At 42.2% G+C, this 27,164-nt stretch overlaps 1 protein-coding gene across 1 annotated transcript in view; it reads left to right on the top strand.

Moving 5' to 3' along the window:
• The window catches only part of LOC143353351 (agrin), a 602,368-nt gene that overhangs the window by 350,811 nt on the left and 224,393 nt on the right, over positions 1-27,164 (top strand). The window contains exon 5 of the mRNA XM_076786600.1: positions 23,797-24,006. Coding sequence (XP_076642715.1) covers positions 23,797-24,006 — 210 coding nt within the window. The remainder of the gene's footprint in view (positions 1-23,796; positions 24,007-27,164) is intronic.

The following is a 27,164-nucleotide window of genomic DNA, read 5'->3' as shown; positions in this document are numbered from 1 at the left end:
TCCTCTTTCCTTTTCTATTATGCTAGCCATTTTCCCTTCGAAATGGACCCTAGATATTATGAAACATTTTAGCAAGACATACATTACGTTCTACTTTAGTGAAAAAAATGTTTGTGCTGAAACTGCAAAAATACATCTACTACTCTGTGTCTGTAAATTATTATACATATAATTTTACTAATGCCAACTGTTTTTATCATTGATACACAAATGTCTCTTGTTCCATCATAGAAATTAGTAGAATATTGCACAATTGCACATTTGTAATTTTCAAACATCAGTACTTCGTCCACAAATTCTAAGAATTCAGTGTAGCTGGAGTTTCACTGTAAACTTGAAAATTGTCAGCTTATGCAATAATAATTTGATCAGCCACATATATCGAATTTTAACCGTTTCTTACAACTATTATCGAAATCAGTGGCGGGGTGATATTCTCTTACATTCGTTTTCTGAAAACGTGACTGCAGCGACATAACATTCTTACATACAATAAAATACCATAAATTTGCTATTATCGCCAGAAAGACCGAGTATGCCAGTGCCTTCCACGCGCATTGTAGAACCCCGGAGAACAGGAGGGTTGAAGTCAGAATTTCCTGAAAATTCTCTTGGCGCTTTCACAGCGCACAAAAGCTCCTTGGCCACGGTCTACGCCCGAAAGCCCGTTTTTATCCTTGGTTATAAATCTCGTGTACCGCGGTGATTCCGGCACACTGTACATCAGCGATATTAAGGTTGAAATTTCCGCTCGTTAGGGGCATTTGTCGCGGGACGCGGAGAGAGAAAGAGAGACAGAGAGAGAGAGAGAGAGAGATTCACGTTGCGTGCACGCGTTCCACGATAATCGGGGAAGGGGAGGGTGGGGGTGGGGGTGGTCCGCCGGTGGTGGCTTAAGGGTAAAGAAAATCGCGCGACGATTAAGCGTAGAAGGCCGTGTACACGGAATTAGCATTGTAATTGCGGAGGGTGAGGTTGCGGTTCGACCGGTCCTGAACCACCCTCCCGCCATCCCCTAACCCTCGCCCCACCACCAACCCCCAACCCCTAAACCCCAACCCCCAGGTCCGGCAAACCACTGTCGCGCCGCCATCGTAAAACGCAGACTGGCGTACGCGCGGCAGATCGACCTGAGTTGACCTATCCTAACCCACTGCGGCTTGACCTAACCTCGCTCCGAAGGGGGAAAGCTTGGTGACCGAGCGATCCGCGAATACTTGAGCCGAGGCTGCCCGAGGTTGGCACGAATCGCGATTTTCATCGTTGGCGACGGCGATCGATAGCCTCGAACATTTTTCGAGTGGCTACAACGTTTAGGGGATCACGATCCTCTTCGTCCTGGTATCGGCGGCATCTTTGACTTCGGGGAACGCTATGTTTCGCTGGCAATGTTCAAACAAGCTGTTTTCCCTTTCGTATACTTACTCGTTTGAACTTAATTGACCCCGAACTGCTATAGCACGTCTGCATACCTTTCAATATTATTAATTTAGTATATAGTAGTTAGTTTCAACGTTTATAGTAGTTAAGGGTTAATCAAGGCTTCTCTGTCTTCATAATGCAGTGACTTCTCTATATATGTCGCCAAAGCCTGGGCGATAAACGTCGAGAGGCCTCGGACGCCGAGGAGTGTAAACACAACACGGCTCCCGTATGTCTCCTGCACGATACACGACGCTGACAAGACCCGTGTTGTTGACACGTATCGAGAACTCGCTGTATTGAGTTTAATTTTGAAAGTGTTTTACGTCTACCGAAATATTTTTCACGACTCTAATAAACGTTCATACTCGTAGCTAGATTTTATGGCAAAAGTGGCTGTAATTTGAAACAGAAGAAGAATTTAAAGAATTTAAAGCATTCACATACTAAATGACTATTGTCCTTTGCAGCAGACGCAGAATATCTTTATTTTGCATAAAGATTTATAGGACGTGAAAAATTTGCTGCTCATAGCAAATGAGACTCGTGCGTTTTGTAAAAATTTCAGGAACCTATTACACTGTTCTTAGTTTATACAACTTAATCTTCTTCAAGTGAACCGAGTGCTAGTGGATTAAGCAATTAATGCAGATTTGAATTTCCAGAGTATAGAATCAATTCTCGGGGCTACGAGCTGCAAACAGGAGATTCTGTCTTACTGTTGCACCGTATCCGATCTTACCCGATCGGATTGGTAATTAGCCCCGTTTGCCAAGTTCCTATAACAATCCATCCAACGGGCTGATGTCGTAGCCTCGAATTGTCACGTGGGACAGGTGGCCAGCATCAGGGCGAATCGAGACGAGACGCTTGTGTACGTAGATTAACGTTTCGCCGTTTCTGGATCTCGACCGTGCCAAAACGGTTCGCTGTTAGGGCCGTAGTATGGTGTTCGTAACCCCTGGGCAATTTTATAGTAGTTTTTCCACATTCCTAATCCACACTCTTTTGAAAATGCAACAGTAAACTGGCCCAGCAAACCTTTTTCTGCCATTTTGTTTTCGCAGATCTGCCGATTTTCATTCATCACGATTCATTCTCGGATTCTGAGCGATTATAATCAGATAATTAATCACCTGAAATATTTCTGCCGTTTTGACGATACGAAAAAATGTATAAGTGAAAATGTATATTAGTTTGAAACTTCCTGGTAAAGGAGAATGAAGGGAATTTTTTTTCAAGATCGTATTTCAAGTAATTGTAAGTTTATTTTGATTGGAAATCTTTTAACCCCCATATTGCAGATTAATTAAATACTTGTACAATGAAGAAAATGCATAGAAAGTGATGGAGATTATTTTGAGCATAATTGTTGTATTACTAAATTATTGAATTAATAAATTCTCGAATAGGAGGCGAAGAATTAATTTGTACAGTTAACAGTTTCATCGCATTGTATAAAACTTTGACGGAATAATACTGAAATAATGTTATGTTGCACATATGTTTACTACGTGTTTGAATATTCCGTAAAATGTTTCTTATAATGAGCTGCAATTTTATCAGCTCTTGTGGTATATTATTATTAATACCTAAAAAAGTATTAAGCTATTTACGTGTAAAAGTTTATGATATGTTTCTATTTCAATATTCTGAATCGGTACCCACGAGGAATACAACTTCTATCCTCTTGCAGTCGATGTTCATAAGTAGGTCCTTCAGCCTGAATGTAGAAATTCACTCGGTATTAAAATTTAAATATCTCCTTAGCCAGTAAGTTTCAATTATAGCGAGTTTAAGTGGAACTCATTAAAATATTAAATTCCATAATCATGAATTTCAGGAAAATATGATTATTCAATAAATCTTTTTTTAACAAAGTATTTACAATACTCAATCCCTTTCTAAATGTAAAAATTGTAGCATTTACGATATACAAAATACTTTCGCCAAGGTAATTCTAAATCTAGTATCGTAGATATTCGCCAAGGTAATTAAATTTCCTCTGATATAACTTTCTCTTTCACCGAAATAGAAGTTCGTGTAATCGTTCGCAAATTGCCTTGTTCCCAAAAGAAATTTTCCAGTTTATCAATTAATCTGGATCCTCGAAACGGTACGAGAAAGCATTGCGGTTGTATCCATGTCTTCAAATTATGAAAATGTTTAAAAAAGAAAGAACAATTTTCAAACATCTATTTTCATCCGTTTCGCGAATCAACAGATCACATCTTAAGAACGGTCTACTTGTCTGAAAACCGCTCTGTAATATCCATAATACGCGAACTTTCCAGAAGTCCGTGTTTATTTGACGTGCGCCGCTTTAGGCGAGAGCCGTAATGAATTTCAAACGGAACAGGAAACCGAATCATTACGAAAATTCGGCGAAGCACGCGGCGAATTTGCTCGAAAATTGTTCCACGGTTCACCGTGAATTAGACGCGGGAAAGTTTTCAAAATATTTGCTTTGATCGAACCCTTTACGGTTTACGAAACTTTCGGCCGCACATTTGGCGGGCTGCCGTGGTATCGCGGCTCTGTTGATGTTTCCCTGTTCCGATGCCGCTGCTGCCGAGCAATTGCAATAACAGCAAAATTCGACCCGGTTCTCTCTCCTTTTCGTCCTGTTTGCGGAGACTTTGCAGCGACGCGCTTTATAGCGTTCCGTTCTTCTTCCCCCACCCCCTCGTGTAATTTCGAGTTCGGTATAAGGGCTCCTGGACCGAGTACGCGTGTATACACACTGATTACGAGTCAGTGTGCATCGATCACTGTTGCGCCTCTGCTCCCCCGAAGTAATTAGCGTAAATAGAACCGTCCGTGATAATTAACCGTATAACACTGCGCCGCAACACGACTGCACAATTGCCCCTGTACCACCGAAGACTTATTGTCAAATGTAAGTCTTAGCTTGCAAAGAAATCGAATTAGCGGAATAATATACGGCGCCAGGTGATAATAAACCAGGGACGCGGCTCCGGCGACTCTTGTAACACTCGTCCGAGGAAATCTTGTTCCACCAACACATTCTCGCATCTCTGCGACCACCATTGCCTTACGTTTTCCGCCACAAAAGCCAAATTAACTTTCTGCACGTTGCAAGGCACAGTTCCAACTGTAAAACAAATTATAGTACTTAATTTGTTACAACTAGACTGCGGATCTTTATGCAAAAAATATTTGCATTGATTGCAAGACACAGGGGCGAAATAAAAATTTCTTTACCATTCTAATTATTTTATTCGGCTGAAACCGATACGCTGGCGGCTTTAAATCATTTCAATATGCCCACTGCTTTAAATTGTGCTTACCCATTTTTGTCATAAAAATGACAAAACTGCGGTGCAGTTATAAAAATTCGAAACTGCATAGTGTTACTAGTAATTTTTTAATTTTTAAAGTGTACAGGATTTTTTAGTCAAGCCTCCGAAAATGGCAGTCACTAGGAACATCTATGCCAATTTTCTTTGTCAACGATCAAAAATATCATCATTTGGCACAGACGGCTGCAAGCTTATGATTTTTTCGGTGAACGTCTGACGCTAGAAGCTATCCATTTTTTACTCCGGAAAACGTTGCGGACAGACATTTACTAAATAGTGTGACAAGTGTTGAACGTTTTTATGAAAAATACAATGAAGGCGAAATTTCCTTTAAACCGCGAACAAACAAAATAAGCTTTAAATAAACTGAAATAAGCTTTCATTCACTCCGAGTCGTTCTCGGATTCGTTTTTAGAACGCGCTTTTAAAAACTGCAAATGCTATTTATACTTGGACACGGTGGTTTCTTCGTATCAGTGTAGGGGTGTTATTTTTACGAATTTTTCGATTCAATTTTCAGCGAGGCCACTTGACGGGCCGGGTATGCTGACAAGCTAATTTTGGAAAAATCAATTCCTTAGTGATATTTGCCTGGCGTTTCATTAAAGGTGGCTGAAAAACAGTTCTTTTGGCTGGCAGCTATATGGAATCCAGTAGACTCTTCAAGAGAAGACAAATATAAATGGAACTATATTTGACTGCAGGAGATCTGTGTCATGCGAGAAGATGCGATATGCGCTGGTCTCCTGATTTTATACTGCGGCACTTTCGAAGTTTCTTCTGCTGGGAAACTGCACAATATTTTTGAAACTACGGGGAAATTCGCGCTTTTACCAGATTACATTTTATAGTTTTATAGTTTGCCAAGTTCTGGATTTTATGTAGACGTGCTCGAGAAAATCATTTCTATGTTCCAAAAAACGTACAATATTGTAACGTAATACGCAACTCTGTTACGACGAGATCATTGAAATACTATCTACATGCAAATTGATACTACAAAACCCAGTTTCGCAAAAGAAATTACAAAAATATTCGCAATTATTTTGCAATGCAGTACAGAGAATCGGTTTGCACCACGGTAAGGTTAATAATCAATTTTAATATCAACCAACCTTCGAAATTTCGCTAATACATTTTCTCGTGAAAAGCAAGACAGAACAGCTGATGTTTTGGCGCAAGATTCAAGTGGCCATACTGTTTTTATTAAAAGCTGCTGCTCCGGATAGACTCCATAAAATACGTACTCCGAATTGACGTTAAACCTGTAGAGCCAATTTCGGCGCACACTTCAATAAGAATCGGTCATAAGTAATTTCATAAATTTTTCGCATATGGTCCTCGATCCATAAAACAGTAGACGGGTGTGCTGGGTCCAAGATGGACGCGAAAGTAACGACCCCATTGACTATTGTGTCGCGTCTGGAGGTTTACGACACCTCAATCGCTATTAACTTGGAAGCTGGAGCATTGGAAGCGCACGTGCTCACTAAGAACGCAATAAATTGACTTCGGGGACCCTAACTCCGAGGCTAATTCACTGAAAGCTGAAGACATCCCCTGTACATACTCTCCGAAAAATAGCGGGTGCCAATCATGCTCACTGTGTCAAAGTCTCTACGCTTCCCGTCACTAGAATCCATAACCGCAAACGGTATAAATTTTCGTCCATTTTGCAAGAACAAAATTTGAAGGGGAGAATGCGCATTTTCCATCGGACGACGCATAAACATTTTCACATTTTCACCAGGTAATTACTGACAAGAATTAGTAGATGTAGATTTGATTATTTGCAACTTTCAAAAATTCTTAACGAAAGAAATTAATGTCTGGTTTCTATTTCTTGCAATCGCAAAATTTTTAGACGTATATAGTAGGATAGTCGACGATGCAAGGACTCGGTCCTTGCAGTAGCGCAAGACGGTTATGGACTCCGGTGGCAGAAAGGTACAGAGGATGTGTATTCGAGTCGCGCCACTATGGCTGCCCCATAAATTCAATGTCACGGTAAGCAAGCAGATTAGAACTTCACCGGCTTGAGGATCGAGGGACTAGTCGAGACTGGATTAAGGGCTCGTGAACCGTAACAATTTCTGTCCTTCGATCCCTTCGGCGGTATTCTATTAGAGATCGATTCCCAAGGTGAAACTCGTGAAGGGAATGTGATCGTCGCTCGCGAGTAATTAACCCGGCTTGGTGGTCGAGGCACGAGCCCAATTATCATGGGAGATTGCGAAAAGGATGGCGGATCGTAGACAAGGATATCTCGCCGCCTCTTCGCCGAGGATAATTCCGCGAGCGGACGCGCAGTTGCTAAAAACGATTAAACTTGGCAGAGGCGTCCCTGGTCGGGATCAAGCCGCCCTTTTTACCCGACCTTCCGCTTTCAGCCAGTTCTTAGCTCGGCCGGTTTCGACTGACTTCTTTTATACGGCCATGAACGATTAATGCCGGCTGAACTGCGAGAAAGGAAGTTGCCACGGGGCTCGGCCAGTTTTTACGATACACGGACCCCGTCGTCTGCTACCCTTGTTACAGCTTTAATGTCCGAGCTTAAGAATGTCGTAACGGGGATCGCGAGTTCTGCTTCGTTATTAAGCCGCTGGATTGGCTCTACTCGGACCGCTTTACTCCGACGCCCCGAGTATCGAACAGACTCGTAAATCTCGAGTCGATGTTTGCCGTGTTTTCAGGATTTGCGGTTCTTACAACGTGTCGGCCACCCGACCGTTCGGGTCGGGTCGGAGAAAGTCGGGCTTGACCGGTTCTGGTCTCCCACTTCACCCTTCCCCTTCTACGACGCTATTCCCCCACTCTCCAACGGCGAGCATCCCCACCCTTCTGCCACGGACCAGTCACGTGACGCGGTTCCTCTCTGTCGTGCGTGTGCCACAAGGTCACGTGACTGAACCCCGTAACGACAGAGTAACTGTGCGATGACCCGGTCTGGCGACAGTGTTAGCAAGGACCAGAGCCTAACTCCGACCGGGGAAATTGAGGGGAATACAGTTACGAGTTACAGCGAGTACATTGTGTACTGTTCGTGCCTCGCAAGAAGTCTCGCGGGACGGCACAAGGGCAAAGAGGGCACTCGCTCGTTGACGCTCCAGTAGGCCAATGCTTAGGTTTCGACGTCACACGCTCTATAGTATGTGCAACCGCTTCAGCCAATAGAGCACCTAGAGACGTGCCCCTTCCACGTTGAAGTGTGCTACGTCAATTTTGTTTTCCGAGAGGAACGAAGACGTTCCAGCAACTTCGTGGAATTAATTGAATCCGTTTCCAATTCTACGATTGCCACTGTTGGTAACTTTAATACCAAGCAATCGCGTCTTCATTCGAGCTTCACTGTTGGAATTACGGCGATAAATATTCCAGTCGAATGTTCTTCAGGTACTGACCCGCGTTGCGTACATTCTGCTGTGCGAAGGAATGTCAAACTATATCTTTGTTCCCAAATAACTTTCCCCCGAAAGAAGATTATTTAAATACAGCGAATTCTCGATATATGTCAACAACACGGGTCTTTCCAGCGTCAGGTATCGTGCAGAAGACATGCCCGAGCCATGTTATGTTTACACTCCACGGCGTCCTTCATGGGGTATACCCTGCAGTAGTGGGGATAATTCCGCGACGTTTATCGTCCTGGTCTTGGCGACATATATAGAGAAATCACTGAATACACTATTATTGTCTTAGCCCATTAACAGTATTGCAAGGTTGTCCAGTTTAATCTTTTAAATTAGTAATATTTCTTTTTCGTCCTGTCTTTTCCGATATTAATATTACGTTCCAACGTCACGTTTGTTTATTTCAAGCAGACACAGATTGATGCTCCCAGAAGTAAATGTGCTCGCAGAGATATTCTCGATTCGGTGACACCGAGGAATCTTCAAACTGATTGTATTTTGCACGTGCTTCGGGATCTCAGATATACTTTCGGCCATTCATTCTCGGATTTATACCATTAACGGTCCTTACGTCTGACCTATTTCCGTTTAATGCTCCCAGTTCTGGATCTTAATAGTCTATTTTCTCGGAGACCTATTTAGGTATGCGACACCGAACGAATGTTGCAAATAAAAGTACTGTTTTTCCACGGATGCAATAGTACAGTAAATACATGAAGATGGACCACCTTTTTTTTTAATTTAAATATGTAATGCACCGGTCGATGCAGTTCGTCATTTTTTTTTTTCTAAGAAAGCATCATTCTTTTACCTAGTTCCAAAGCACCGCGTGATATTCAGATTAAAATATCTGACGAATTAGTGTTTTTTAAATACCTAAATTTTTCTTTCCAAAATATTTCACTTATCGCCAACTATATTGGGATATTGTTTATTATTGATATTCGAGGTGATTAAAATGGGGCACCGTTCACAATCTCCGAACAATATTATCTGTACAAGTGAACATAATAAAAGATATATTTCACTGCTCCGAGAATTTATCTGCCGTGTGAAAAAGATTCGGATAAAATAGGATTAAAATGGGAGGATTTCGTTCATGCTATTCGATCGGTGATTCGTGAAGCATTGCCGGGCGCCGCGGCCTAATTTCTGGCTCTCAGCAACAATGGAGTAAGCCCGCGAAAGGTTTCAGCCTCTATTACTGGTATTTAAATCGATCATTAACGGTACAACAGCTTGTAAATGACCCACTCGGGCTGGATAATTGGCTGCCGTGCCGAAACGAGCGCGGAATTTAAAGTTAATAAATAATCCCAATCGGTGCTATCGATGAAAGGAAACGCCTCTGCACATTGCCTGCACTCCTCGACGAGAAGTTCCAGCCCAGCAGATCGCCTCGTCAGACTGGTTCCTTGATCAAAGGAATCGAATTCTCTTAGGATAGGAGAAGATGTGGGTCGAGACGATCAGGGTATGTGTGTGTGTGTGTGTGTGTGTGTGTGTGGTAGGGAGAAAGAAAATTGGAGATGAGAACTCATCTTCGCAAATAGAAGCGATAATTTATTAGTTGGCTTTTCTCCCCTGTATTTCCGTGAACCAACGATCTCTCAATATTTGCAATATCCGGTCATTAATATTCTTCCTTGATCTATTATCTGAGATCCAACAGGATTACCGAGAATGTATTTTGTTAAATGGCGACCGATCGAACGATTACAATGTTCCATAATGTAGACGGTATTAAACGATTATGTTCATGCACGATTTGAAAATAAAACACGAGCAGCAACATTTGAAAATACATAAAAAAAAACAGCTCAATCTAAGACGATCCGTACGCAATCCATTGCATAAGTTAATAAAAATTTAATCTAGCAGTATAACAGAGTAATTGTTCCAATATTTGAACAGTCATGTTTCTCTGTTCAGTTCGGATAATCAAGGTTCTACTGTAACAGTTTTATTAATCAATTATATAGTCACTACCATTTTCTACAAATGTCTCCGAACGTTTTGCAAGCTTGCAAATTTTTTTTAGACGATAAAGTGAATTCTCAATATATGTCAACAACACGGGTCTTGCCAGCGACATATATAGTCCAGGAGACATACCCGAACCGTGTTATGTTTACACTCCTCGATGTCCGAGGCCCCTCACAGGGTACACTAAGCGGTAGTGGGGATAATTCCGCGACGTTTATCATCGAGACCTTGGCGACATGTATAGAGAAATCACTGTACTGCGTGGCTTTTCTTCAAAGAAGTTTTCGAGGTCTCAGAAAATCACTAACTTTTGCATTATGGGAAGTTGTTAATTCATGCTGCCTGGTAGAGTTTTCAGAAACGAAAGTATAGTTACAGGTCTTCTTTATCGTTGGATTCATTGGGCCAGAAAAAAGTGTAATTATCACAAATTACGTTTCGTGTTTCGAAAATCCTGAAATATTTTTACAATCGTTAACAGCGGAAAGGTAAATCTACATATACACTACCGGCCAAAAGTAATTGCCCACATATAAAAATCGCATAATTTTCTTAAAATTGAACCAAACGAGTTGAGATTTCTTGACACGTTAAATGACAAAGTTTATTAAGTAACGGGTAAACGAAATGTTGAAAAAATTGGTATTGGTCGGAATTGCGAAGAAAAAAGTTAAAGTAAATTTTTTCAACTTTTTTATCCAATCCTGTAATGAAACTTTAATCAATACGTTTTGTAGATCTACGTTAATTATGTGTATGGTGAAAATTTCATCTAAATCGGTGAACGTTGCTATGAGCAATAAACATTTCAAGATGAGAGCTTAAGAATGAAAGTCGCAGATATTCGGCATTGTCAAGGAATTTCACCCTTATGTGATCACAGTTCAATGTTTATAACTCATAACGATATTAACCGATTTGGATGAAAATTTCACCGTATATATAAATGACGTAGATCTACAAAACGTATTGATTAAAGTTTCATTACAGGCTTGGATAAAAAAGTTGAAAAAATTTACTTTAACTTTTTTCTTCGCAATTCCGACCAATACCAATTTTTTCAACATTTCGTTTACCCGTTACTTAATAAACTTTGTCATTTAACGTGTCAAGAAATCTCAACTCGTTTGGTTCAATTTTAAGAAAATTATGCGATTTTTATATGTGGGCAATTACTTTTGGCCGGTAGTGTAGCTAAGGTCACTATGGTAATTCAATTACTATCCGTAATCCGTGACCGGTAATGTAGCTAAAGTAGTGAAACGTCAAAACGTGAGAGTAATGGATTTTAGTTATTCACAAAAATTTAACACCGGATGAATGAATTAATGAATGAATTAGAATGATCGACGAATGGAATCGTCCTGGATGAATCGGATGTCGAGTCCAATAGAATTCTATCTTCTGACTCCGCTAAGTATCGCGTTCGGCGCGACTCGCTTCGACGAAATGAAATTGACGTTAATTGAATCTCTCTTTTCACGAGCCCGTTCCATGAAAATCACGAGCCATTTATAAAAACGACGACTACGGCCCTGATCGACTCGCTCGATGCTTGAACCAATTACTACTTTTGTAATCGCTGAAACAGCAAATGGCTTCTTCTTTTTATGGAACAATGGCGGGCCGTTAAAACCGGAACGGTACTTAACAATATTTCAGGAAATACTGATGCTTCCAATGTACAGGGTGCTAAAAAAACATTCAATATTTACATGCTATATAGAACACACTGTGCCGAGTAAAAAAGCCTTAGTAAACATAGGGGTCATTCTTGACCCGCCATAGTAGCGGTGGGGTTAAGCACCAGCGACCGTCAATATTCACAATTTTATTCCTATATAAGACGACGCTTTTTATTTCGTGATAAGAAAATCTCCTTTTCTTTTTCATCCGAAATAGGACGAAAGGCGGTCCCGAGTCATCGCCTTGTATCGGAATAAAACTGTATTACCGAAATATCCGATGGTTAATTTACAGTTACGGGATTGTAAATTGTGCATTATAAATTAGTATTATCTGTCTGAATATATTTTTGTCATTTTTATAAGATAATCCGAAGTGAACCTAATGTCAACATTCGCTTTTTCGTCTGTTGTGAAGCGTCTTCTTTATCACGGAGAACATGCAGTCGCGGGACTGACTGTTAAGCATGCCGCGATGGTTAAAGTGTTAATTAAGCCGGGAATCCCGTCGCAATTCGTATTTTTTCTATCCGTTATCCGATTAACGTCAAGTCTGTCGGAACAATCGTAATTTCGCGGTGGCGCCTCGGCGAGGAGCGGCGACGGGAACACGTAGCGACGCGCATCCAGCGAAGAGTTAGCCGGCGAGTAATTAGCGGAGTTTATTCGAATAATTTGCGTACGCATGAGGGGTCACGGGCTCCGGCTCAAGTTGAAAGTTGAAATTGTGCCGTGGTATCGGGGACAGAAGCCGGCCGGGAGACACGGCCGCTTACACGTGCAACACACAGGTAAGTGCTTCAGAGAGACTAATCAAGTGGCACGCGGAATAATTACGCTCGCTCTGCCGCGGCAACTAGGAAATCCGCGCGCTACCGGGATCGAGTTTGCCCTTTCAACAATCGGATAATAATTGTCCCGGTTAATGAACCTTGGAGGAATGTCGGTTTCCGCTGTTATTGGATTTTCTGCTCGGCTCGATGCTTCTTGCAACTTGCCAATTAGCGCTTTGTCTGCGTGTGTACGCGGCCGCGTTTAAAGATTATCGGGCGGGAGGGGGTAGGGGGCGGGGGGGGGGGTGGCGGATCCGGGACCTCGAGGAAAAGCCGAGCTACGAGAAGATATCGCTCGTTTACGTTTGTAATTAAAGTTCCATCCGAGAACGTTTATAAACACTCGATGTTTCGCGAATTCGAGCGAAATTCTCTCCTTAATTAATTATTAGGCTGAGCGCACGCGCGCGCTCCTCGAGATTCCCGTTCTTCCCGGCTAATTTGCAGCATCGGAATGTTACTTTTGATAAATGCTGCGAAACTTTGCTCGGGCTCGTACCGGCAGTTTGCTTGCTCGTTTTGAAGGCGTTCCCAGTCTTGCGAGCGTGTTTTCAACGCGATCTTTCGAATTCTTTGACCGCTGTTTATCTAAGCACTTGTCCGACATTTTAATCGTTCAAATCAATGAAACAACACTCATTTTATCCATCATACACAGTTCGCAAATGTACATGCAATTATAGTTACTGTTTTTATGTTCTAAAACCCTTGCTACGGGGAATAAAATTCCACTTAATTCTTCTTTCCTAAAATTTGCCGACGAAAACGGGATTTGCATTGGCCTCCGCGGTCTCGTTGTAACTATGGCTACGGCTGACATAATATCGTGTTTTTAAAGGGCATTTTAAACAAGCCGGCCATAAGCAATTACAACAAAAATGATGAAAATAGGAAAATAGCAACTTTTATCATAATTAAAGAAACAAATATCTTCGGAATTATTTATTTTCTAACAAGTATTAGACTGGTTAAGAAAATTCAATGAATAATTAAGTATAGAGATGGATCGTTTTTCTATCGTAAAAGATCGTTGTTCTGAATGTAATTATTGTCGCAAATTCGTTTTGAGGGTTCGCCTTTTTGAGGCCGCGATGAAGGTAGAGAAACGCCGGCGACATAAATTATTTATGTTCGTGGAAATTATTTGCGCGTTCGAACAAAGGATGCTCGTTACAAAGTAATCATACTCTTACGTACTCGTCGAGGGGGTCGTTCGCTCTACTTTCTCATCCGCGCGCGGCAATATTCGAACTTTGGACGCGCCCAAGGCGAGTAATTACGAGCCGGTGAAATTTTGTAATTTTGACGAGTAAACAAGTTTCGGGCGTACGCTGTCACGTTAAACGCCTCGTTGTAAGCTTCGGTTGCTCGCGGGACAAGTGCAGATTGATCGAACGGGCCGGACGTCGAACGGGAATTTATAAACGTTAATAACAACGTGAACGTGTCGCGGAATCAAAAGCTATCGCCAGAAAGTTTGATGTAAATTTGCATGCTCATAGACGGACCCGAAGTCGCGCGAAATTTCATATTGTTCCCCGTCGGGTAAACTGAAAATAAAATGGGGACGCGTTGTTGCTCGTTGAAGTCTCTTTTTCGTGTACACCAAAGGGAGAAAGAAGGGAAAGGGACAATAACACGGGAAAATAAGCTCCATCGAATTTTTAGGATAGAATTTATATCTGCATAATTACCGTCAGTACTCGCGTCACGCGTCCCACAAGCCTGCGCGCGGGCGACAAGAAGCGGATAGGAAAAAAGGGTGATCGCGTGAAAGGAACCATCTTTCCGACCGTTCGATTCGAGACCGTGTCGGTTTCTTGCTCGGCTTGCTCACGCTCCCTTGGCAACTCGATCATCCGTCATGATCCATCTTGCTCGGCTATCGAACAGAGCAGCCTGGGTCATTCCACGCCAAACGGATCACTTTTTCGACGCCGCGTCAGAGATCTTGATGAAATTGAAATATGATGTAGTCCATGCGAAATTAGGAGGGCGAGGACTCGAGTCATCGTTACTCCGCGCATTTTTATGCTAATTCTCCCTTCCGTCGAGCATTTCGAATAATTCACGATAATACGAGTAAAACAGAAATATCATTCATTTTTATCGATTTAAACGGTTCCTTGTGTTGTGCCAATTTTGCTGCAGGTCATCGTGCGAATTCTCGTTGTTGGGGAGTATTTTTTACAAGTTATAATGGGCCAAACACTAACTTGTTCTTTTAACAAACTTGTGATACAAGCGTAACTGGGATATCACGAATCTTTATTGACTTAAACAATTCTTTGTGTTTCACTAACTTAACTGAGGATTTTTATTCAAATTTCTATTTTCGCAATTTATTTGTAAGAAACAAGAATGTGGTATTTTGTGGTATCCTTTCATCAGCTTCTTGTTGCAGAAGTAAAAGAAAAATGGTATTAATTTTTGTGAATATGTGTATATCAGTGGCATATAATGTTCAGTAGTTCTAGCCTGAATGTGATATAATACAAACAATTGTTACCTTTCTTCGTTCCTATTCCTATATACATATACAGTCAATTCTCGATATTTGTCATCAATACGGGTCTTGCCAGCGTCATGTATCGTGCAGGAGACATACCCGAGCTATGTTTACACTCCTCGGCGTCCAAGGCGTCTCGAGCTTCATGTCCTCTTACGGTAGTGGCAGCGGAAGGGGGGATAATTCAAGCGACGTTTGTCATCCAGGCCTCGGCGCCATATACAGAGAAATCACTGTATTCGTTCCCAAATTTACAGCTACGTGTAATAATTGATTTACTAAAATGTACATCTCCCTCCGACATCATACGTTAACACAAAGAATCGTAGAGAGTGTGCTATTGTTTTGACTGTACAAACGCATGTTTTGGGCATGTGATTTAATTTTTATGGTAGGGGTCGAGCGTGTTTATGCGCGTCATTAACGGACAAGGATTTATGAATTTCACGTGAGAATGTTATTTAATTAAACGACGGGGCTAATGGTGCGCGCTGAAAATATATCCGAGGTTGGGGGTGAATTAGCGGGTTATCGTCCGGCGAAATCTCGGCGGCGAGGGTGCCTCGGAACCACCCTTGCACAAGCGGTTATCTGCCGCTTGTCCTTATCGCGATACGAGGTGGCCAGTTATGCACTGTCGACGTTATACGGAACGTAGCCGGGTGCTTTAAAACGATCGTAAACGACGATACACAAGTCGTCCGTGTCGCGCGGGGGCAAACGGCCGCCGTTAAAGACCGTCGATCGCCGAATGAGCTCGTTTGCGACACTGTCTTCGTTCGCTCGGCCGCATTTCATCGTCCCGTGAAACAGCCGGTTCGCGATAACGCGCGACGATCGCACTGGAATTCGACGGCTAACGTTTACCGCCCCCGCCGCGAAACACGACGGCGTCAACCGAAAATGACCAGATTGTTTATCGCCAAATGACTACACGGCTTGCCTTACACCCTGATCTAGCCTTCATTTTTCTTTCCTTCTTTTTTCGGCGACTGCGACGAAGGCGCGCGAACCGCCGATTTACCACGAGGTCGCGGATCATTATGCAAATTCGCCTCGTCGTAATTTTTGTTTCTTCTGAAAACTGTGGTACGGCAACATTGATTTCGCTGAGTAAACGATACTCCCTGATAAATTAGAACCGCCACTTGTCAACTTCGTGGAAATTGATTTTGCGGCCGTGTTCGCAAAACTAATTCCACCGTATATTTTCTTGCATGCTAGAATTTTATTTATAGTCGTGAAATAATATTTCTCTTTCATTGAGGCGAGCGGAAGAATGTTAAATTCAATTTCAGAAAAGTTAACCATTTCTGTTAATGCAAATGTTTGCATGCATTATATATATATATATATATATATATATATATATATATATATATATACATAGATGTTGTATTAAAAGCACAGTCTCGTTATTACAGTACAATGATTAAACGTTAAAGAATCGTGCAGCCTCTGGCGGAATTGTATTTTATCGATTACAGCTATCCAATCATTGTACAAATGACTCAGGTATTTGGAGAAAAATGTTTTAATTAGCAGTAGAAATGTAAAATAAAATACTAATCGTTAAACGTAATGTAGAAACGTTCGTTCCGGACGGTGAACAATGTTTCTGACAACTTCAATGATCGTTAAAAGTAATTGTTATCCTCTGTGCTTAGAGTATTTAAAAACGATGTCCTTTATATTATATGTCCTATATTTTTCTTCGACCTGTATGCAAACAGCGTGTTCGGTGATTATTTCTGCTACAGGTAATATATCTTCGGACCAATAAACATTTAGCGAACACAGATAATCGTGAAAAATGTTATAGCACATTCCACATGAGTTACGGGACATTAGGTACAATAATGTGTGCACACACGGACTTTTTATAGATCGTTGCATGTGTGCTTGGAAACAAACGTCTTCAAATGTCTGATGCGCCTCTGTTTATGAGAAACTTTTTCCTGACGGTTTAGAAAATTCTTTGTTGTTCATGATTTTGATGAAAAAATTTATTATTGTATTCCCATATTTTCTCCGATAGCTCAACATCGTTAACAGAAAACTATAATCCTATTTCTGTATGACAAACATACAGAAAACATGTAAATTCACTGTTCAATGTAGATTCTTCCGCAGTTTAAATATTAATTATATGTGAATAAAAACGGAAGTTATAATCATTCAAACTGTGTATACATTTTTTTAGGACACCCCGTATTCAATAGCTTGTGTTCAAAATCTTTACCATGCGACTGACTCACTGTATTTATTTAACGAAATTGTTGTAGTTCAAATGTTGACAATTCCCCGAGAATCGGAAAAGTGTCGAAATTCATTTCGGATCCAGTGTGTTTCCAGCGCGGAGATTCGTAATTACAGCTGGGGACTGTTTTAAAAATTTATATCCAGCGTGGAATGTAACACGAATAAAACAATTCCCTTCGCTGTGGCGCGTGTTTACGGTCGGCCATCTTTGATTGCCGCGTGTTCGTTCAGTTTCGCGCGTTTCATGCATTAATTCATCATTCCGGCCGAGGTGATTGACACTTCGAGTAGAAAGTCATCGGACGCGTTGAATTTTCAATGGGGTCCGCGGAAAACGACCTTTGAATCGGTCGACAGATCACGCTGGACGAATGGCGCGATCAAATGGTCCACGGGAATCGGGTCGTCCTCAGGTAGAACGATACGAAACGTCGCTCGGCCGACATCAAAGCGTCCGCGGCCCGAAAAATTGATGAGGTCCGCGCCCGCGGTATTTGCTATTGATTAATTTCGTCCGGCGGGATGGACATCGATCCGCATTGAAATTCTGCCACGAGCATTAGCTCGTGAACATTATTAGCCGCGTCGAAATGTGACTATGAAGTGCTACATTTTGTCTCTATGGCTACGTGACCGATAATGTGATTGCAGAGCGGTGCGCGCATGATTCTGCCGTCGTTTCGTCGATTCCAGTTTCAAATTTACACTTTCCCTATGTGTCTATCGAAATTTTTTCAATAATTCCTCACGGATGCGTCTTTGCAATCTCAACAATTGTATTGGGTTGTCCGGAAAGTTCGTGCCGATTTTTAAGGGAAACTCAAACGCAGTACATTTAAATTTCATTATACATTTATTGAATTATTACAAGTGCCATTTTGTTCCATAATCTTTCTCCATCTTTCACGCAATTTGCGTTTTTCGGCGAGAAACTTTTAAATGTGATTTTTTATGTCGACCAAAGAGTTAAAGTTTTTGTCATTATGGGAAGTTTGTGTTGACCTAAAGAGATGAAAATACGAGGGTGTAATGTCTGGTTAATAGGGTGAATGGGGTAGCACATCCCAACCAAGTTCCAACAGCTTTTGGAAGAAAAAAGGCATCAAATTCTAACATAAAACTATAGTATAAAACTAACAAAAATTAATGTATCCTAATCAAACTTTTTTCTAAAAAAGGCGTGGAAGATCACCTTTTTAGACTATGACACATACCATTTGTTTTCAATCATTCTGACATATTCAGACCTATCCTAATGCCACCTACAGAAAAACGGCACGAACTTTCCGGACAACCCAATAAATTAAAAATGTTATTGAACATTTTGAAGGGTCCCGTGAACCACATGACATCCGGATCGTACTAAGACAATTTTGTGAGCATGAGAAGAGGAAGAGGCTCCGTTCCCGAAACACGAATCAAAGAAACCCAATGCAGATTCGCGAACGATTCGCACGCATCTCGTCGTTAACGACAAACGAATTCCACCGGGGCCGAGCAGTCCTCGTCGATTAATTCTCGAACGAGTATTCTCCCGTCCGGTGGGAAATTAATCACGACGACGTTTTCAACTAACGGGACCCTATCACAACGATTCCTAGAGTAACGAGAATGTCGCCACTTGTCCCGGGAACTGCGAGCCCTGTGGACGATTGTTACTCGGGAAACGATAAACATCGCGAATTCTCCGGCACGATTAATCGTATTAATTACTTACCAGACTGCGGTTCTACATTGCAAATTTTCGTGCACCATGCGAATCTAAAATAATTCACAAGAATCGCAGCAAATTCCGTTGGTTCAAGTGGTACACTCGAAGCCATATTTGAAGCTGCCTCTTTGCAACCACACCTTAAAAATTTCTGTACAATTTTTTTTTAGTCGTTCTATATAGCACTTAATGAGAGGTGTGTCGATTTAAACAGAAGGAAAAATGCTCAAAAATTTCATTTTACACAAGGTTCCCCTCTGAATTCAGCAGGCGAATCTATTGTTAGCAATCGCCGCCGTCTATCCTTAAACAAAAGGAGTCCATTACGGACAGATTCGAATCCTCCAAAGAGAATTCCCCACGCACCCAGGAACCCGGCAGAACGGACCCGTCGCCGAGCGGCTTGAAATATTAGAAAAATCCGCTTCGCCGCTGGAAAAAAAAGGGGGTCAGCATTGAAACGTTACATGGGGAACACTTTGAGCGCGCTCGTCCCGAAGGCATTTCCGCCAGGAATGACAGCAAAACCGTCTTACCCGGGGACAGAGCTCGTTGTCGCCCGGTGTCTGTCAATTCTCGCGAAGAAACGGGAATCGTCAAAAGGTAAAAACGTCTCTTTATCATCCGCTTTCTTTCAGCGAGGCCGTTCGTTGCTCGTCGATCGTCGAACGGACCTAGCCCATCCACTAATTTTCTCCTTCTCTCTCTCTCTCTCTCTCTCTGTGGTTCAGCTGGAACTCGAAGAAGAAAAGGGGAGGAAGAAAAGAATCCCCGCCGGGACGAGAGAGGGTGGAAAGCGATCGAGCCCGAGAGGTTAGCCGGTGTCGGGTGATTTTTTCACGGTGGATCAACTTGTCCGCCATATTAATGACCGCGGTGCTAGGATTATCCGTCGAGGTTACCCAGCGGTCTGCCTCCGAGCCGAAGCCAACTTTCCCGGAAAATTGATTGCGCTTCCTTGAATCTCTCCGCGACGGCCCGGGAGAAAAAAAGACGTCGTCGCCGGGTAAAAAGGGTGTCGTCGACGGGGGACCGACGGACTCCTCGTCGTCGACGGTTACTCCTCTTCCCGGGGCGTCATCGGGCCGGCGCTAATTATTTTCGCCGAGCGTCTCCCTTTAATTGGTGTTTTCTTATCGACTGTCCCTCCCGGCGTAAGAACTACAAAGCCTTCGAAACACGAATTTCCGCTCCCGACGCTGCAGTAATTCAGTTCTGGAAGTTCAGTTCGTTCGTCTCTTCGCCTTCTTCCTCTCTTTTCGGCAAAGCTCCTCCTGCCCGCTCGTACCGTGAAACTTTCGCGAAGGTCTTCCCCCCCCCTCTCTCTCTCTCTCTCTCTCTCTCTCTTCGTTTCTCTAAAGAATGTTCCCGCGGACTTCGTTAAAGGGAATCGTTAAAGCCCCGCGACCGTGGCTAGCAGTGGACTCGAAATCTTTGCGGTCGCCGGGCCCCTTCGCCGGGAAGAGACAGAGGGAAAATCCTCGGGATCCTTTGATATCTGGCTGCAACATCGCTTGGCCGGAAAGCTGTTTGCGTTTGAACCGAGCCGCGCGGGATTATGGGCCTTTGCGAGCGCTCACTTTCTTCGCCGCTGATTTCTTGTCCGACGGATTAACGCTCCGACGACCCGCCGCACCGCGACGACGATGCGCGATAAAGTTTCGCCTCGTCGTAATAAGCGACCGACAAGGTCGTTGTCTTCAGAGCCAAGACTCCGTAGATTCGCGATAAGGTAGAGTGACCACGTTACCGACAAAAATAGGCGAAAAATGGTTTTACGTGTCTCAACTTTTCGCCCTTATACGAGAATATTTTTCGCTTGCAAAGGACTCGTTCGAAAGAGGAAGGTTCAATCTAGCGCGCGCTGGTCATGAGCAAAAGTCACGTGACTACCCTTGGCTCTTAATAACGAGCAAGAGACTCGAAAAGGACCGGTCGGGTCTAATATTTTGCGCTGGTAATTCTTTCACGTGGATACGCGAGACCGTGTCAGTACAAAAGAATGTGTCCCTTTGGACATCGAAGTTTTCGATCGGTTATAGCAACTGAAGAAATAAAAAAATTAAAAATTTACAAATTTTCGACGTTTGTGGCACGTCATTTTCAACTCCGGGGCACGAAATACTTCGACTTGGCATGTCATTCCAACGCAAGCTAAAACCGAGTACAGTAAATTATTAATCTAAGCCGAACGGACCTACACGATCTTAGTCACTTCGCGTATCCCCTCCACTAGGGGGCGTACCCTGCGAGGGGCCAAGATGCTCGAGCTGCCTCGGTCGCCGAGTAGTGTAAACTAATCCAAAATTACTTATCCAATTGCAAAACTTCTTGCTTCTTCATTATTTTTTTACGGGACTTTGGCCAACTTATTTGTGGCATTTTTCTGATTAAAATGACACTAAACACAGTATTATTTAGTGGTTCAATTGACTGTTTACAGTGATTTGCAGTAGCCCTACACGATCTATGTCACAGCACGGACCAAGGATTTATGTACATATATTCTTGAACTGGGCGAAATTTCTGAGGATGTGAACCAACGAAAACTTGCAAGAAAATTTGCGTCCTTTTTCTGATACTTTAAAGAGAGAAATAATTGTTATCTCCAGTTTTTTATAATTCCTTAAAAATTGGTAAATTTGAGCAAATTCGAGATATTGTAGTTCACTGCCTTGGAAAAGTTATATTTTTTGACTTGAAAAATATTCACACGAATCGATTAATTAGTTTTTTAGATATTTGTTGTTCGACCAGTTGGAGACGTAATTTTCCGAGGAAAACGTGCTTAAAGTTTTGTCTGAAAATGTAAATTAATTTGCTATACCTACAGTCAGGTGGGATACATTAACATTCACGAAATTGGTAATATTATCACCATTGGTATTATTAATAGCAAATTTATTCATGTTTCATTTATGCATGTAGTCAGTAATTCATTTCGTATACATAATTCATTTTAATATATCCATGATAATCGTTTATAAATTTTCATATGTTCCTGTGTTCGGTTTATTTATAATTCATTCTAAACAAATACATGAACGTCGTCGTTGATTTTTAAAAACACGCACAAATTTAATTAATACATAAATTTATTGATGTCCATAAGATATTCAAAACCTTCTTCATTTTAAATATTCGAAATTTTGTAAAATAAACTTCTATGACTGACTTATGTCGTGTGAACAATTTTTGCCCAAGTTGTGAATTGTATGCTGTTTGAATATTTCCTAAATTAATAGATACACGAAAATTGTTTATGTTAGAAACTATATAAAAAAAAATTAATATACCCAAAATACAGAGTGATTTTCAGAAAATCAAATTAAATTTGGTACGGTTTAATAGTTTCATAAAAAATTAAATGAAGCCGGGAAACGCTTGAATATTATAGTCCCGAAAGCATTTCACGTTTCCCCAATTCAATGAAAATCGCGGGCATTATTACGGAGAAAAGTAGGAGAGAAATTCGAAGCATAATGTTCGTTTATTCTAAGTATTGCTTTTGTGTGCGTGATTTATTAATAAGCTTTCGAAATTGGCTGCGTGAATATAAATGGCAAGCGATTCAATTCCCGTCCGCGAACTTTTTGGTTTCATTATAATACGGATAAACATAATAATTAATCGCCTATTACCGTTAGCTGTGCATCAAAAATTAACAGTCCCTAACGTTCGCCGTTGCTGCATTGAAAATTCAAATGTATTTCGCTCGGTTCATAGCGCGCTATCTACTATAACGAGTCTAAAATTAAATCGATTCATTTGCTAAATAACTTTATGGCATTATATCCGGTGCTCGAAAATATTGAACGTATTCTGTTGATTCAACAATGCGAAATTACATCTTATCCACCGTGTAATAAGTCACTGAACGACTGTCTCATAGACAATTAGCATCCATTATATTCAGAATACGTCTGTTAGCTGAATCAAAATTTTATTGCAATTAAATTTAGTCGTAATGAACGTTTCAGAATTTACCAGCTCCGTACACTTAATTATTCGCATGGCACTTTCAGGAAATTTCGTCGTTGATTACGCGTTTGTCGATTAAAATTTTAGCATACTTGTCTCTGTTCCCAAACAATAGAAACAATAAACTAACAGTACAGACGATGTATAGCCCGATCTTCAAAACTGAATTTTCTGAAATAATAACAAAAATTTTCCAAGTTCTACCGATTCGTTTTCACGTACGGAACTTTGAATTAAATTATCCGAAAATTGTTTCTTCACGTCGAATGTACCCTTTCTCAGAAACTCTTAGGGCTATCTCCGAAAACCCTTTTTCGTTTGATTCCTAATCTTCTCCTGCATATTTTAACACGAGCGTTTTCCAAAATATTGCTTTCCTAAAAAATTATTGAGCTGTAGATGAAATTTTTTAAAATTTTCTTCGAACTTTGTAAATTTGCTAAAAATATAATTTAAAAAATTATAAACAAGAGGGATCAAACGAAAACATTTGTTTTGAAAATGTCGCTTATAGTTCCTGAGGGAAGGAAGATTGGATATTTTGGAATTTACATGGGGGTGGGGAGAGGGGTGCAACGTTCGACTCCTCTTAATCGTTCGTCTCGGTACGTGCCGCGCATTCTCGCGATACAAAACAATAGTTTCTCTACAAATTCGTCTGATTCTCGTTCCAGAAGCCTGCGAGAAGACGTATTGTGCCTGGGGAGCGACGTGCGTCGTGTCGGAGAACGGAAAAGCTTTGTGTGAGTGCCCCACCGATTGCCCTCCGACCTCTGCTCCTGTCTGCGGCTCCGACAACGTGACCTACACCAGCTACTGCCACCTTAGACATACCAGCTGCCTCATGAGAAAAAATACACGCGTGCAGTACCAGGGCGCTTGTGGTGAGTACAGTTCTATCACTATCGTCACCACTGATACATCAAAAACAACTGCATACACTGCTGCGAATAATTATGAACTCAATAATATTTCTATATTTTTCATAACACCAAACCGAACATGTGAAAAGTCTTTTGTATACATGGCGATCGGTAGATGATGGTACAACAGAGAGAGGGGGATGATTCTACATGAACAAAAAAATACATAAAAAATGTGGAACACAATCTTTTCGCACGGGACTTTGTTTTCGAAAAAATCGAGATTGAAAATTCAAGGTCACTTCAAGGTCAGCTTCGGTGGCCTCGTGTTCCACGAATTTTCAAGCGAAAAACTCGAATTTCTCGAAAACAAAGTTTTCACCCTTTCGACTTATTTTTTTTTTTTTAGTGTAGAATCACCCCCTTCTCAGCCTGTATGCCGGCGTGCAAAATTGAAGGTGCGCTTAATTTTCGTCGGAAAATTCGTGATATTTAAATCGCTTACGGTATTTATTGCCGGATGACCGCGTAACACAAATTATATACAAATACGTTACGTGTTATTTAACAATATGAAACGTGCGCATTGCGAGAGAAACATTTGGGTGTACGCTTTGGGATTTCACTGGTCAGGGGCGCAACGAACATCGTCCGAAGCGTAGAAACAAACACAAAGAGAACCCGGCCGAACGTTCCGCGCAGTTTCAAACGACGAAAGAATTCGCAGAATTCGCGAAACCGTTAAATGATAACGTCGCGATATTAAATTTTAATCGAAGAATTTCCATCGGGTTCGGAGTGGGGCGAAAAATTCTCGGCGCGCGGCGATCACAAAGGGAAAGAATTCGAAGAGCGCGCGTCATCGATATGACGCAAAGTGTCCGATCACGAACAAAGAATGAAATTTTATGCCGGTCGTGTTAAACTGGCGGCGCGGGGGAGGGGGGAGGCATGGAACGATCGCGCGGGCATGTGAAACACGTTGACGAGGAAAGAAACGGTTCCGGGTGTTTGGCATGCTCGTGCCGGTTCGCACGCGCCGGAAATAACCGGTGCGGCGCCCGCGCCGGACGCGTTTTCTTCGAAAATTACAGCCGCGACAAATGGATTTACGTCAATCCTGATTTCAAGTGCGGGCATAACTCCTCGTTTGTATCCTTCGAACGTCCCCCCCCCCTTCCCCACAGCGACGTCACGCGCGCCGAGGAACGTCCGGATGCAGCGTATCGGGGCCGCGTCTCCATTTTCGCGCGATCCGAGCGCTCACGCAAAGCGATATCCGCTGGAATAATATGACGTGACATTCGGAGAGAACGGCACCGATACCGGGGACATTATCATTATTGCAGGATACCGGCGCAATAAGTTTCCGCCTCTGCATCGACAGATCCACCGCGAACCATGGGAATTCCTCGCCGGAAGTTCCGCGAACGCCATTAGAGGGATCGAGAACAGATCGGGGGGCGGGTGTTAGGAAAGTAGATAATGATTGTGCAAGAGTAGAACCTTTAATTACAACAGGTGAAATATCGCGATGTTCTCGAGAATCAGAAATTTTATGTTTAAATAATTTTTAGATCCACTATACGGGATGTGGCCGGACGGGTGGTACAACCGGGCAGGGGATGATTCTACATACATAACTAAGTTGAAAAAAAGGAATAACAATTTTTCGTTCGACGCCTCGTTTTCGAGAAAACCGATTTTGAAAGTGCAGCAAATACGCATGTTATTAGCCAGGAATCGTCCGACGCGTCTGACCATGGCCAACCAATTCTACTTCCTGCATATACTAAACCGCGCGAAACCGAGAGGATCTTTAAACTCGATTTTCTCGAAAACTAGGCGTCAAACGAAAAAATGTTATTCCTTTTTTTCGACTTAGTTTTATATGTAGAATCATCCCCTGTCCGGTTGTACCACCCGTCCGGCCACACTCCGTATACAGCGAGTTCGCGATATATGTCAACACGGGTCTTGATGTCGTTTATTCTTGTCACTATTCTTTGATCAGCACCGAACGTAGAAAAATACAGAGATGCTCGCCGCCGAGGAGTGTAAACACATTCGTCCTATACTTCATTAGTCAAAGTCAGAGCGGCAAATGCTGTCGACGAGAGCCTACTATTCTTTGTATTATGTTACACTCCTCGGCGACCGAGGCCCACGGGGTATACCCCGCGGTAGTGGGGATAAGTCCGCGACATTTATCATCCAAACCTCGGCGACATATATCGCGAATTCTTATCTTAGAATTTTTATAGTACTTTTGAATAGTTTCAGGCTAATTCCGGCATCGTATACATTCACCCAATAGCTGTTCATCCATAACATACATCACTCCGTGCAGAAAACCAACACTTTGCATGTCCTAGTCGGGCAGAATCTTCCCGTGGAGCCCCGGGGTCGGTTCGTTCGAGCAATTGGGGTAACTTGAAAGAATTCCAAGTAATTTCCATGAACACGTACATCCTCACCCCCGTTTCCGGTTCCCCTCTCCGGTTTGATCTTGGTAATACATTCGATTCGCGGGAAACCATAAGATTTTCACGGCTGGCCCCCGGGCTCCGGCGCCCGGGAACGAAGATGTCGATACAAGCGCGTGTAGGCTCGTTTGAATAAAAGATCGTTTTGAGAATCAGCGCGGGGCCGAGCCTTCTAACGGAGCAACAATCGGGTATCGGGTGATGGTTAATTCATGGTGGCGGGATCCCCGGTGTCGAGCAAAAAGGGATCCGAGTGTGATAAAATACGTTTCTAACCGTGCGTGTGTGTGTGTGTGTGTGTTCTGTTTCCATCGAACCACCTCGCTCCCGTTGCGTTTGCGTACAATCCTTGTCTCTTCCCGTGTTACCGGTTTCCCCTCCCCCCTTGTCTTGTGTCAGGTCTATCAATAAGACATCCGGAATTTCCTCTTCAACGTGCAGCTGGAAAGACTCATAATTGAATCGATGTCCAGTGGAAGAGCGTGTGCTACATTTTATGAAATTTTCAGAAAGATGTTCCTCTGGGAAATCCATTCCAGAAAATTTGCAACACACACGCCCTTCTTCTGGACACCCATCCAATCAGACTGCACATCTTTACACAAAATTTTTGTGCCAATTATCAGAGACAAAGAGTGACAACTAAACTGTTGATTTTATGCATTTACGACGGAAATGACTGGATCAAATATG

This window comes from Halictus rubicundus, chromosome 4 (assembly GCF_050948215.1).
Source record: "Halictus rubicundus isolate RS-2024b chromosome 4, iyHalRubi1_principal, whole genome shotgun sequence".
NCBI classification, from domain to species: domain Eukaryota; kingdom Metazoa; phylum Arthropoda; class Insecta; order Hymenoptera; family Halictidae; genus Halictus; species Halictus rubicundus.
The sequence above is the reverse complement of the archived record's forward strand: the minus strand, read 5'-3'. Positions and strand labels throughout refer to the sequence as shown.